This window comes from Equus asinus, chromosome 9, assembly GCF_041296235.1.
Source record: "Equus asinus isolate D_3611 breed Donkey chromosome 9, EquAss-T2T_v2, whole genome shotgun sequence".
Lineage (NCBI taxonomy): Eukaryota > Metazoa > Chordata > Mammalia > Perissodactyla > Equidae > Equus > Equus asinus.
In genome coordinates, this window is record NC_091798.1 from 8,863,086 (window position 1) to 8,875,331 (window position 12,246).

At 46.9% G+C, this 12,246-nt stretch overlaps 1 protein-coding gene across 2 annotated transcripts; it reads left to right on the forward strand.

Annotated features, from left to right (window-relative positions):
- Window positions 1-6,450: 6,450 nt before the first annotated feature.
- Window positions 6,451-11,190, forward strand: DRD1 (dopamine receptor D1). 2 transcript variants are annotated; one of them, XM_014860043.3, is made up of 3 exons: window positions 6,451-6,621; window positions 6,971-7,535; window positions 7,635-11,190. In XM_014860043.3, exon 3 carries the CDS (start codon window positions 8,120-8,122, stop codon window positions 9,458-9,460), a length of 1,341 nt encoding a protein of 446 aa, XP_014715529.1. In that variant the 5' UTR covers window positions 6,451-6,621; window positions 6,971-7,535; window positions 7,635-8,119; the 3' UTR covers window positions 9,461-11,190. The 2 variants fall into 2 exon arrangements, with proteins under 2 accessions (XP_014715529.1, XP_070373178.1); XM_070517077.1 differs by lacking the exon at window positions 6,971-7,535 and having other exon boundaries at window positions 6,453-6,621.
- Window positions 11,191-12,246: the final 1,056 nt, after the last annotated feature.

Consider the following 12,246-nt stretch of genomic DNA (forward strand, 5'->3'; position numbering starts at 1 on the left):
GTATGAGAAGTAATTTTTTTCCAACAAAATTGAAACTCATGGCAATTCTATACTGCATTGAGTAAGATAGTTATCACTTAGTGCTGGACTATAAATGCTCTGAGGACAAGGATGTCTGTTTTGGTCAGTGCTATATTCCCAGCACCTAGGAAAGCACCTAGCCAATAAGAGGCACTCAGGCAATATTTATGGAATGCATGATGGCATTTGTAACCATTCCATCTCTTCTCAGAGAAGGAACTCTGCCCACAACTCCAGAAGGTCAGGCTGGACCAAACTGACTCCATATATCTCCCAAAACAGCGGGATTTAGATGGGGAACAGGGGACAATACTGGAGCCAATAATAACAGGTGAGCCAGGGCTAGATTTAGTGCTTAAGGAGCCCAGAGCCATGGGCCAGTAGCAGTGTGAGGGTGCACAAAACCAGAAGAAAATCAGTGTTGCTGAACCAGTCTTCATTTCCAACCCGAATTTCCCTTGCCTGCCTAGACTCCTTTGCCTTTTTAGATTTAAAATCTAAAAAGTTGAAATTTCCATTTCCAGACAAGATCGGGTAACAGGGACTAGATTGATCCTCCTACCTGAAACAATCAATAAAATGGGCAGAACCTATGAATCAATGGTTTCCAAGGTATTGGCCATCAGGCAACAAAGGACAGGAATCCCAAGAGATGGGAACCGAATGAGGTGAGCCTTATAACGCCCCAGCTTACTAACTCCAGACAAGTTCCAGGTCATGGTGCAGGGAACACAGGTGGAGTCTGGTGGACTCCTTGAGTTGAAGAGACAGAATTTAGAGTCCAGGGACCCCAAGGCAGCTATTGTTCACAGAACAGAGTACTGGAGAGGAGAGACCTGCACAGAGAGACAGAATGAGAGAACTCCAGAGCCCCTGGGAGTATTCAGCAGAGAACGAATCCATGGAAGACGTGAGGAAATGGGAGTGTGAAGATTACAGGGAAAATAGAATCCGGAATTCACACAGGACTAGGCATAGTGCTTGTTGCCATCAGTCAAACTGGGAAACGTCATAATTCCCAGGGCATCGGGTAGCATACATAGAAAAATCTCACCTGAGTCATGGAAAATAATTAGCCTCAGATGAAACACTGCTCTGGTTTTACCTACTAAGTCTTAAAAGCAATACTTGAAAGGGCCAAACTGTTTTTAAGTAATTTAAATACATTCTAGAGCAAAGCTCAAGAATACTTGTAGGAATATAAAAAGATCCAGCACCCAACAAGATAAAATTCACAATGTGTGGCATCCAATAAAAAATTGCCAGGCATGAAAAGAATTAGAAAAATACAGCCCATAATGAGAAGAAAAGCAACTGAACTGACACAGAGGTTGGAATTAGCCAAGAGGGACATTAAAATAGTTATTATAACTATATTTCACAAATTCAAAAAGTTAAAGAGAGACAGGGGATATGTAAAAAAGACACAAAATGAACTTCTAGAGATGAAAACTACAAACTGTGAGATGAAAAATACACTGGATGGGATTAACTACAGATTAGAAAGTGAAGAAGAAAAATATTAGTGAATTTAAAGATATAGCAATAGAAACTATCCAAAATGAAATACAGAGAGAAAAGAGAGTAAATAAAAGATCATAGCATCAGTGAGTTGTAGGCCAACCTCAAGCATTCTTATCAACATGTAATTGAAGAACCCAAAGGAGAGAAGAAAGGGGGAGACAGAAAAAAATATTTGAAGAACTAATGGCCAAAACTTTTCCAAATTTGACAAACACTATAAACCTACAGATCTAAGAAATTCAACAAATCCCAAGCACTCCAAGGGTTTGAAGAAAACGACACTAACGTACATCTTGATTAAATTGATCAAAACCAGGGATAAAGAAAAATAAGCTTAAAAGCAGCCAGAGGAAAAAAACCATGATAGGTGCAGAGTGACAAAGACCGAGACGACAGCAGATTTCTCACTGGAAACAATGCAAGTAAGGTGACAGTGGACAATCCTCTGAAAGCACGAAAAGGAGAAATTTGTCAGTCTAGACTTCTATCCCTAGCAAGAATATCTTCCAAAAATGAAAGCAAAATAAAGACTTTTCAGAAACAATAAAAGGTGAAAGAATCAATCACCAACAGACCTACAGTCCCGGAAAAGTTAAAGATCGTCCTTCAAGCAGAAAGACGATACCAGATGGAAGTAGGGATCTACGCAAAAGAATAAGAGCATCAGAAGTACTACAGCGGTCAATAAATGGGTAAATATATAATATTTCTTTCTTATTATGTAAATCTCTTTACGAGATAATTGACTGTTTAAAGAAAAGTTAATGATGAGGATTTTTAGGCTGCTTAATTTTAAAACGGTTTATGACGAGGATTTTTAGGCTGGTTACTTTTAAAACTACAGATAAGAAGCAGGCTCCGAGGAGTGGAATTTGCTTGCCCTTCGATCAGAGACAGTTGCATTTGTGAAGGAAATCTCCATGCCTCCCTCTCTGCGCCAGGAGGAAGGGGGGATGGCCTTATCTCTGGAGACTCTTAACGGGGAAGGCACGAACTTAAGTTGTTTACTGTCTGGCAACCTCATGTAACTGACCCCCCACCCCAAAATCCTCCTTTGTCTTTAGTTGAAGATAATATTTGAGTGGTGACCTGCCATTTACTCAGTCCGGTTTGATTCTTATCTAAAAGTTGTGGGACTGCCCAATGGCTGGACCCTACTGGCACTGGTACCATTTTAACTTTTTTTTCCTTTGTCTCGTAAAGAGATAACTCACATACCTATGCCTTAAATTTAGCTCTAACCCTCAACTTGGGGCAGCAGAAGCGGCAGCAGCAAGAGCAACATGCCGGCAGCATCTCTGCCTTCCCATGGGTCCTTTCCACATGCCAGTGGTGGCAGCAGCAGCTCCCCATGCCAGCAGCATCTCTGACTGCCCGTGGGCCCTGTCCCCATGCAGCAGAAGCTCTGATTGCCCATGGGTCCTGTCCCCATGCTATTCTATACTATTCTCTAAAGAAAAGAGCACTACTGCCAGATCTTAAGAGTCTAAGAAATCTTTCTTTCGACTCCTTGGCTCACCAACCCCGCATCATTAACAACATACTCTGAGGTTTGTATCACATGTAGAAGTGAAATGAATGACAACAGCGGCATAAAGACTAGGGGGGAAGACATGGAAGAAACTATTGTAAGGTTCTTCACTGTGATGAAATGGTGTAACATCACTCGAAGGCAGGCACTGAAAAGATGTATCGTATAAGGTCTACACCTCTTATGCACTGCAGGGAGGGGAAGTCAAAATGATGCTTTTCAACAAACTTTTATCTGGAGTTTTTAAAAATAAAGGAATATAGAAGTCACGCTATCAAAGGAAGAGCTTAGTCTCATAAAAGAATAAACAAAACAACTGAACTGTCAAGCATGACGTACACGTATGTGATGGAAACCCTAAAGCAGCCATGAAAATGAAATAACAAAGGATTGTAGAAAACAAGGCAATTAAAGAGATAAAGCAGAATCTTAAAAACCACTCAGTTAAGCGTAGAGAAGGCAGAAAAAGAGGAAAAGGAAAACGAACTCTGAGAACAGAAGCAACAAGACAAAACACATCTGGGCCCTGAAAGACCTCTCAACCACCACCCTAAGTGATAGTCGTTGATTTAAAAATTATTAATAGTGTCGACTTTTGAATTGTGTAACAACTGTAATTGTGTAATAACTATAATAACACGAGATTAGAGATTTCAGAGAAGCTGCACTTATGGTCTAAAACAAGCATTCTAGTTACTAACTCAAGGTCAGCCAAGCTGTATCTCTTTTCACTGACGTTATAAGCAATCGTGGTTGGTATAAAATCAGCTTTAATAATCCTGAAGCCTCCCAAACACATTATTTGTTGTACTTGACAGTTCAATGGTTTTATTTATTCTCTATGAGATTAACCTCCCGCTGTGATAGTGTGCCTTCTGTATTCATTTACTATTACACACTCCACATAAAACTTGTTGAAAAAGCATCGTTTTAACTTCCCCTTCCTGCAGTGCATAAATTGCAGTCGAGCTTAAAAGACATGCCAATTTGGGAAACAAAGGTGCTTTTGTGTTTGGGTTTCCATTCCCGGCATGATCGACGCTAATACCTGCCCTTAACATTCCCCTCCTGCATGTTTGTGGGGGAGATTTTTGTAGAACAAAAATGGAAGGCTTGATTTCACCTTGGCTTCAAGAGAGAAAAAAACGGGAAAACCCCCAAACCTCTAGCCAAACTGTAAGTTCCTCTGAAATTCACACTGTGCAAAGTGAAATAAACCCTGAGATTTAAGCTCCATTTTACCCTTTCCTGTTCCCTCAGCAATGGGGTTCAAAAATCAGCAACCTAGGTCCGGCAGGAAGAGCACTCAGGTGTCTGTCTTGGAGTCATGAGAAATTGCTCTTGTTTTCCTGGTGAGAGAAAACAAAATTCACAGGTCCCCCCTCGTCCTCCAGCTGGGGTCCTGAGCCTTTCTTGCGTTATGGGTAAGGAGGAGATTTAAAGTGCCCCCACTGAAAATGGCAGAAATGTACTTGTGGACGAGAAATACCTCTCAGTCACTACAAACTGGCAGATGCTGAGCTGATCACCCAGACCTGTCAGGTGAATGAGCTGAGAGAAAAAGACAGGTCAGTGTGGGCTGGTTTGGAAAAATTTTAGGGGATTTTTCAAGCAAAGAAAGAAGACATTTTTTTTTTTTTTTTCTGCAGCAGCTGCCAAGGCTGAGAGAAGCAAAGATATGAAGAAGTGTCTCATGAATATCACTTCCTTCCAAAAAGGTTTTGGTTAATATTTAAACTTCATATCAAATAGGTTTTGGCTGTTGAACTGGTATTTCATTAAAGGTGATGCCAGCTGAGACCAGAGCAGTTGCTACCGGGCTTCTTGTAGCTGAGACCGCCGAGGCGTGGGCCTTCAGGATGTGGCTGTCGTCCTTGTTTTAATGTAAAGAGCAGTGGGCATTGCCAGAGTTATGGCTCTGGGAGGGCTGGGGCAGTGGGGGCACTTTGCAGGGCAGCCACTAGAGAGAAATATTACCCCTCAAATCGGCCTCATCCTGACCTCCAGCCCCTCTTACCTCAGTCTTGGTAATGTGTTCTTTTGGGATTTCTTCGCATATGGGAAATCCCAGGGGAGTCCTCCCTCCTCCAGTCCAGCCGCATCTGCCCTTTCTCCTGGAGAAAAGGATCCCACCCCGTCCTGCCTTCCGGGGTTCATGCTGCATTTCCTTTCCCTGTGTGTTTCTGGGTAATTGCAGTGGAAACGTTCGTTTCAGGATGGGTGGGTAGAATGTGGAAGTAAAACGTTCAGGCTCACATGACCGTCTCGAACCAGAATCACGTCCTTTCATTTGTGTCTGTTAGGAAAAGGGAAAGAAAGATGAAATAAAGTCAAGAAGCTCGGGGAGTGACTGCCTTAAGATCAACAATCTGGCAGTATGATGTTAAGCATGGCTTAAGGCTTGACAAGAATGTGGTTCTTTGGGCATGTGGTAAAAACTATGTCTGTGAGCAGGACTCATGACTCATGGCGTCCCTGTGTGCGACAGCGAGGCCCAGGGTGGGAGGACAGAGTGGAGAGCAGAGGCACAGGAGGGTCTGTGTCTGTAATGTGGACCTTTCCATTAAAACCGAGGCGCAGTTTGTACTGGCTGATTGAATGGAATTACTATTTAGGTTCAGGGTTTTTACAGAGAAAATTGTCGGGCGCTCTGCGGCGCGGGGTTCTCATGGAGATAAGGCTGCGGGTTTCTAAGGAGCCCATGACCTGTGGGGCCTTGCCTGGGCGGCTGGGGAGGGCCTCAGGGGATCCTTCTCCCGCAGGCCCTCTTGCCTCTATCTTGCCCTCCCCTCTGTTTAGTCCCCTGCGTAATTGTTTAGTCTGTTGGCTCCTGCACTAGACCCGGAGCTCGGGGAGCAGTGACGTGTGAGTGAGAAGAACAGGCAGGTGAGAGGCAGGCAGCCCGCGCCCTCCTTAACCCTGTGACTCTGAGCACCTCTCTGCACCCGATTTCACACTCAGGTGGAGTGGAGCCGAGCAGGCCTATGAGGAGCGACTGTTTTAAGGGGTGAACCACATGAGGCATGTGCCTGGGACACAGGAGCTGCTCAGTAAAGGCCAGTTCTCTCTGGTCTCTTTGAGAGGAAGGCTTATATCTGGCTTACCCTGTCGCTGTCGGCACACAGCGAGCGCTCAAGAAATACATTGGTTAAATGAATGCATGCCAGCAAAGGGAATTTTTCACCCTTGTCAATTCTTAGGGGTATTTTAATCAGAGTCCCCTTCCCCAGGTTCTGGCAGTTAAGGAAGAGCGCATCCGAGCGCAGGTCCCGCGTGGATGCTGGAGCCCCTGCGGGTGAGGTGTACCCACGAGGGCGCAGCCGGGCCTCGGGGAGCCGCAGCTGCCGGCAGAGGGCGCCCCGGGCCGCCGAGCGCGCGGCGTTGGGGTTGGGGCGCTCGCCCGGCGCGGGGCGCAGGCTGCAGTCCGGCGTTGACCGCGGCCCGGGACGCGCCCGCCGCTCGGGCGGAGCGCGAGTGGGCGCCCGCGGGGCGCAGCGGCGCGCACGGGCCTGGCGGGGCGCCGCGCCGAGCCCTCCCCGCACGCGGTGAGTGCAGGCGCCCGCGGGGCACGTCTCACCCTAGTTGGGGGCACTTGGAGGCAGCGCAGGTCGGACGCGGGCGGGCTGTTCCGGCGGTCGGTGTGCGTGGGAGGGTGGGCAGGGTCCCTGCTGGCTGTGGTCTTTGGGAAGGGCTTGGGGTGGACACCAAGAGGCGTTGGATATCGGGCCGAGCTTTGCTTTTAGGAGACTAGGGCTTACTTGAGATTCTAACATCGGGATTTATCTCTCGGGCCCTGTCGCGTGCTGTCCAGGGGTCCGGGGGTCCGGGGGTTGGCGGGGTAACCTAGGGCTGGTGAGCGCTCACCTGGGCATCTCCAACTCTTTCACCATCCAGGGGAACCACGTGCGGCTGTCGCCCGCAACTCTGCCTGTCAAGCGAAGCCCGCCCCCGGGGCAGGGGAGGGGACGCGGGGGCGGGGTGGGCTGTGCCCCGGGGAACCGGCCCCTGCGCCCGCCGGTGCCAGCTCGGCTCTCCCTGCCTCAGTATCCCACCGGCTCCTGGGATGTAGCGGGCAGTGCCGCGGGGAGGCGCAGGGTCCTGCCCCGAGGAGCCAGAGGCCGCCAGAGGGAAAGGCAGCCAAGAAGGTGCCCAGGTGACTAGTCCTGGAGGTGCCGTCTCCCGAGGAGGCGCCGAGCGCCCGGGAGCCTCTTTTTCGGGTCTCGGACGCTTTGAACCGTTTCTGGCCGTTCGAAGCAGTGGGGCAGCGCCGGCTGTCTGGGCCCCGGCCCGGGATCCCGTTCCCAGCCCGCCTCGGCGACTGTTGGTGCATCGGGAGCCGAACCCGCGGGGCGCGCGGGGCAGGACTCGGGCGCACCTCCTGGGCGTTGTGGAGCTGTGACGCCCGAGAAGCCCGCCTTCCGAGCTGCAGGGGCGCTGAGAGAGAGGACCCCAAGGCAAGGTGGGTGGCTGGGACCGGGTTGCATTGGGCTTGACACGAGTAAAGATGTGGTCTGCTCGAGTCTTTGCAAACGACCTTCGCTTTCTCTTTGCTTTTTAGGGCGTTTGGGGAGCTGCTGCGGAGCTAGGGGCTCGGAGGACCGAGGCATGTATTTTCAGCTGCAGCGCAGAAGGGGAGAATTCTGTCACCACCGAAATGTGACTACAATTGACTAGCTCGGCAGAGGCCTGGGAGTCTCTGGGATTGATAGTTTAGAATATGCTAAAGAGCCAGTGCTCTCCCTGGGCAATCGAAGGGCCAGCTGGTCACTGTGACAGTGACCTGGGGCAAGGGAGTCAGAAGACAGTTGTAGAAAGCAAGAGGGCTCTCCCGAAGGGCTGCCTGGATTGCTCACGGCTGGCTCCTGCCGCACAATTGTTGCAGCTCTGATGGGGTGTTGCTGAGGTCCCCCACCCCGGGGAGCAGCTGGGGCTGCGCAGGGGGCTGCCTGGTGAAGGAGGACTCCTGCAGGTCTGACTGACCCATACTCTCAGCTTAGGAACTTGAGGGCTGTCAGAGCCACCTGTGTGCTCTCCCTCAGGAAGATGAGCACTCTGAACACTTCTACCATGGATGGGGCTGGGCTGGTAGGGAAGAGGGACTTCTCCTTCCGCATCCTCACAGGCTGTTTCCTGTCGCTGCTCATCCTGTCCACACTCCTGGGGAACACACTGGTCTGTGCCGCCGTCATCAGGTTCCGACACCTGCGGTCCAAAGTGACCAACTTCTTTGTTATCTCCTTGGCCGTGTCGGATCTCTTGGTGGCTGTCTTGGTCATGCCCTGGAAAGCGGTGGCGGAGATTGCTGGCTTCTGGCCCTTTGGGTCCTTCTGTAACATCTGGGTGGCCTTTGACATCATGTGCTCCACTGCGTCTATCCTCAACCTCTGTGTGATCAGCGTGGACAGGTATTGGGCTATCTCCAGTCCCTTCCGGTATGAGAGGAAGATGACCCCCAAGGCAGCCTTCATTCTGATCAGTGTGGCATGGACCTTGTCTGTGCTCATCTCCTTCATCCCAGTGCAGCTCAGCTGGCACAAGGCGAAACCTGCGAGCCCGGCCGATGGGAATGCCACTTCCCTGGGGGAGACCGTGGACAACTGTGATTCCAGCTTGAGCAGGACATATGCCATTTCGTCCTCCTTCATAAGCTTTTACATCCCCGTGGCCATCATGATTGTCACCTACACTAGGATCTACAGGATTGCCCAGAAACAAATACGGCGCATCTCGGCCTTGGAGAGGGCAGCCGTCCACGCCAAGAATTGCCAGACCACTACAGGTAACGGAAACCCTGTGGAGTGTTCTCAACCCGAAAGCTCCTTTAAGATGTCCTTCAAAAGAGAGACTAAGGTTCTGAAGACTCTGTCAGTGATCATGGGGGTGTTTGTGTGCTGCTGGCTTCCCTTCTTCGTCTTGAACTGCATGGTGCCCTTCTGTGGGTCTGGGGAGACCAAGCCCTTCTGCATTGATTCCATCACCTTCGATGTGTTTATGTGGTTTGGGTGGGCTAATTCCTCCTTGAACCCCATCATTTATGCCTTTAATGCTGATTTTCGGAAGGCATTTTCAACCCTTTTAGGATGCTACAGACTTTGCCCTACCACAAATAACGCAATAGAGACAGTTAGCATCAATAACAACGGGGCCGTGGTGTTTTCCAGCCATCACGAGCCGCGAGGCTCCATCTCCAAGGACTGCAATCTGGTTTATCTGATCCCACATGCAGTGGGCTCCTCTGAGGACCTGAAGAAGGAGGAGGCAGGTGGAGTAGCCAGACCTTTGGAGAAGCTGTCCCCGGCCCTGTCTGTCATATTGGACTATGACACTGATGTCTCTCTGGAGAAGATTCAGCCTGTCACACAAAATGGGCAGCACCCTACCTGAACTCCGAGATGAATCCTGCCAGCCATGCTCATCCCAAAAGCCAGAGGAGATTTCTCTGGGGCTTGCTGGTGAGACCCTAAGGTGTGGTGAGACTGAGATGTCAGGCAGGCCTTCCCCTGCAGCTTTCCCTCAACACACAGCTGACTCTATTTTAAATACATTCCAGTGTGTCTCCTGTGTTGTTCATGGCGAATCAAAGAGGGACGCGTGTGAAGCGAATGTTCACAAGGGACATGTCTTTGGCTCCAAAATTACTTTTAGAAAGTGATTCTTATCTTAGGACTTTAAAAATAAGGCAAAGAATCAACAAGAACAGCTTCGCTTAAAAATTAAACCTTTCCAGGAAGGAAATGAGAAGGGTTGCATTTGCTGTATACAAACAGGTGCTAACACTGGTCCAAGCAAAGAGTTCAGATGGTGAAGGTAGGTGCATGCCTTTATAAACGATTCCTCAAGAATACTCGAGCCTTACAGGAGGAAGGGGAGGGGTTTTCTTTTTTTGTTTCAGAATTGAGAGATGCTTTGTTGATATTGGTTTTATTTATTTATGGTATTATATGGATATTTTTAATTTATTATAATAAATCTATATTTATCATATTTAATAGCATAAACTGAGTTATCTGAAACCTTACAATCACATTTTTGTCCATTTAACTAGCACTTTATAAGCCAATGAAACAAACACACAGACTCTCTCAGATTCTAAATGCTCATGCGTAGCTTCCAGAAACACGGCAAAGCCTGATAGGAAAGGCAGCTGTGATGATTCCTTGAAATTCATTGGCATAAATAAATACGAGGTGAGAATTGACAAATGTTGTGAATGTTTCTTTTTCTAAAAAGATTTGGGAAAATTTTCAAAAGCATAGCTACTATGGTGTTCATAATTTTTCAAATGACACTCTCCCAGGAGAATGATTTGCAGCTCTGTAAATAAACGCCAGCCTAAGAAGAATCCGACTTTAAAGTTTATCATCTTAGGTGGTAATAAAAAGTATATGCCACTTTGTATTTATGTAAAATAATTGGCCCTCTGTGTCTTTTCTCATTTCACGTGTCAGCTTTTCTGAACCAATGACCCTGCTGGTCAGATGCGTGTAGTGAAGACAGTGGGTTTCCTTAACTCTCGTGTCACAGCAGCTTCAGCACTAGGCAGAGTTCAAACCCGCATCTCCATCTTCCCAGGTCAAACCAAGCCACTCAGTGAGGCTACTTTTTGTAGTGCTTGAATCTGAATTTAGAGTTGATTTTTTTAAAAAGTCTTTAAGTGTTAATGATGTACTAACTAATGAACCGTGCCTCATTATCATCCTTGAGTAAGACACTTCTGTTGGTGGGAAAAACAGGAGACCCCTTCTCTTGGGCTATGTTAAGCACCCCAAAGCCATCAGTACCTCTTGACAAATGCTAGCCCTCCTTTGTGCTTTGGAATCACGTTCCTATGTCATCGCCTGGACTGTAAAAAGAATCGTAACTCCCCCTCGCTAGATTCTAATTCATGTGGGGCATTTCAAGAGAATTTCTTTGAAATGTTTACAAAGCCTTCTTGTAAGCAGTTTTCTTAATATTTAGATGAAATGAGTAACAGAAAGAAATCTACTGAACAGTATCTCCTGCGTCAGGTCTGTGTTATTTATGCATTGTGAATGTTTTCTTAATTTTATTGCCTGTATGCTTTCTTACATATAATAAAATTATTTTGTGAACTCAAATCAACCTTGAATGAGCCGTGTTGCATTTGTTAAATGTGTTTTAAAAACTAGGATATTTCAGATTGGCAAGTAAGAAAACATGGGCATTTTCAAGTATATGTTACTTTTTTTCTTTTTAGTAGAAATTTCTCCTGTTGTGCATGCCACATGTTGCCTTTGAATATTTAAAAAGGAAATGTTTTGATTTGGGTTATATACTGTTGTCTTCCCTCTGTCTTAAAAACATTTGTTTTTTAAGAAATCCTCCTTCACTTGAGGAATTACTCTACTTTTCATTTCACAGATTGGAAACCTTTCTAAAATCTCTGCTTTTTCTTTCAGTGAGACCAGGGATTTTAAATATAAAAATCACAGAGAAAACTGTGGCGTGCTATGGGTTGTTGTGGGCCCTCAGCTTATGGCAACCTCTGTATGTGTAGTGTTTGTTTTAAGAGTAAAATATGACAGGAATTTTTTTCTGGAGAAAATACACGGATTGCGATGCTGGGCTTATCAAACTGTCTTACGTCCATGGATCCTGCTAAACTCCTGAGTTGAGGTGCCTGTGCCCCGGCCCCCTTTCTTCATCCTGAAGAAGGAGAATGACTGAACAGCAGGTGATGGAGAACTTAGGGGTTAAGTTTATAACTTGTAGCATCACACAACAGATGGCGTCTTCTGAAACTCCACATTTGCCTTCCCCAGGCTTTGGCATCTAATGAATGCATCTAGGATGAACACCCATATAGCGTGATGCCTTTCCTTTCTGCTTCATGACTTTCTGGATATCTTTATTCTTTGCAGTTTAATTTTGTTCTTTAATTCAAGTCCAGCAACACAGCTATAATGGTCAGGGTTGTCCGACCAATGACACATGGCACAAAAGCCTCACCATTTATTTCATTGGCAAAGAGTGAAAAATAAAGGATATGTCTAGAAATTGTACTAAACAATTGTAAAATTCAGTACACCGTGGATGAGACTATGCTTTGGGTTCCTGGCATGTTGGACTGATAAAGGATATCTTATGAAAGATTCGTTCTACTGACAGAATCTTTCAGAGAATTTAATTTGCAACTATAAAGGCAAAAT

Excerpts from the sequence above, each read along its gene's own strand:
- DRD1 (XM_014860043.3), top strand. The coding sequence starts at position 8,120 with ATGAGCACTCTGAACACTTCTACCATGGATGGGGCTGGGCTGGTAGGG.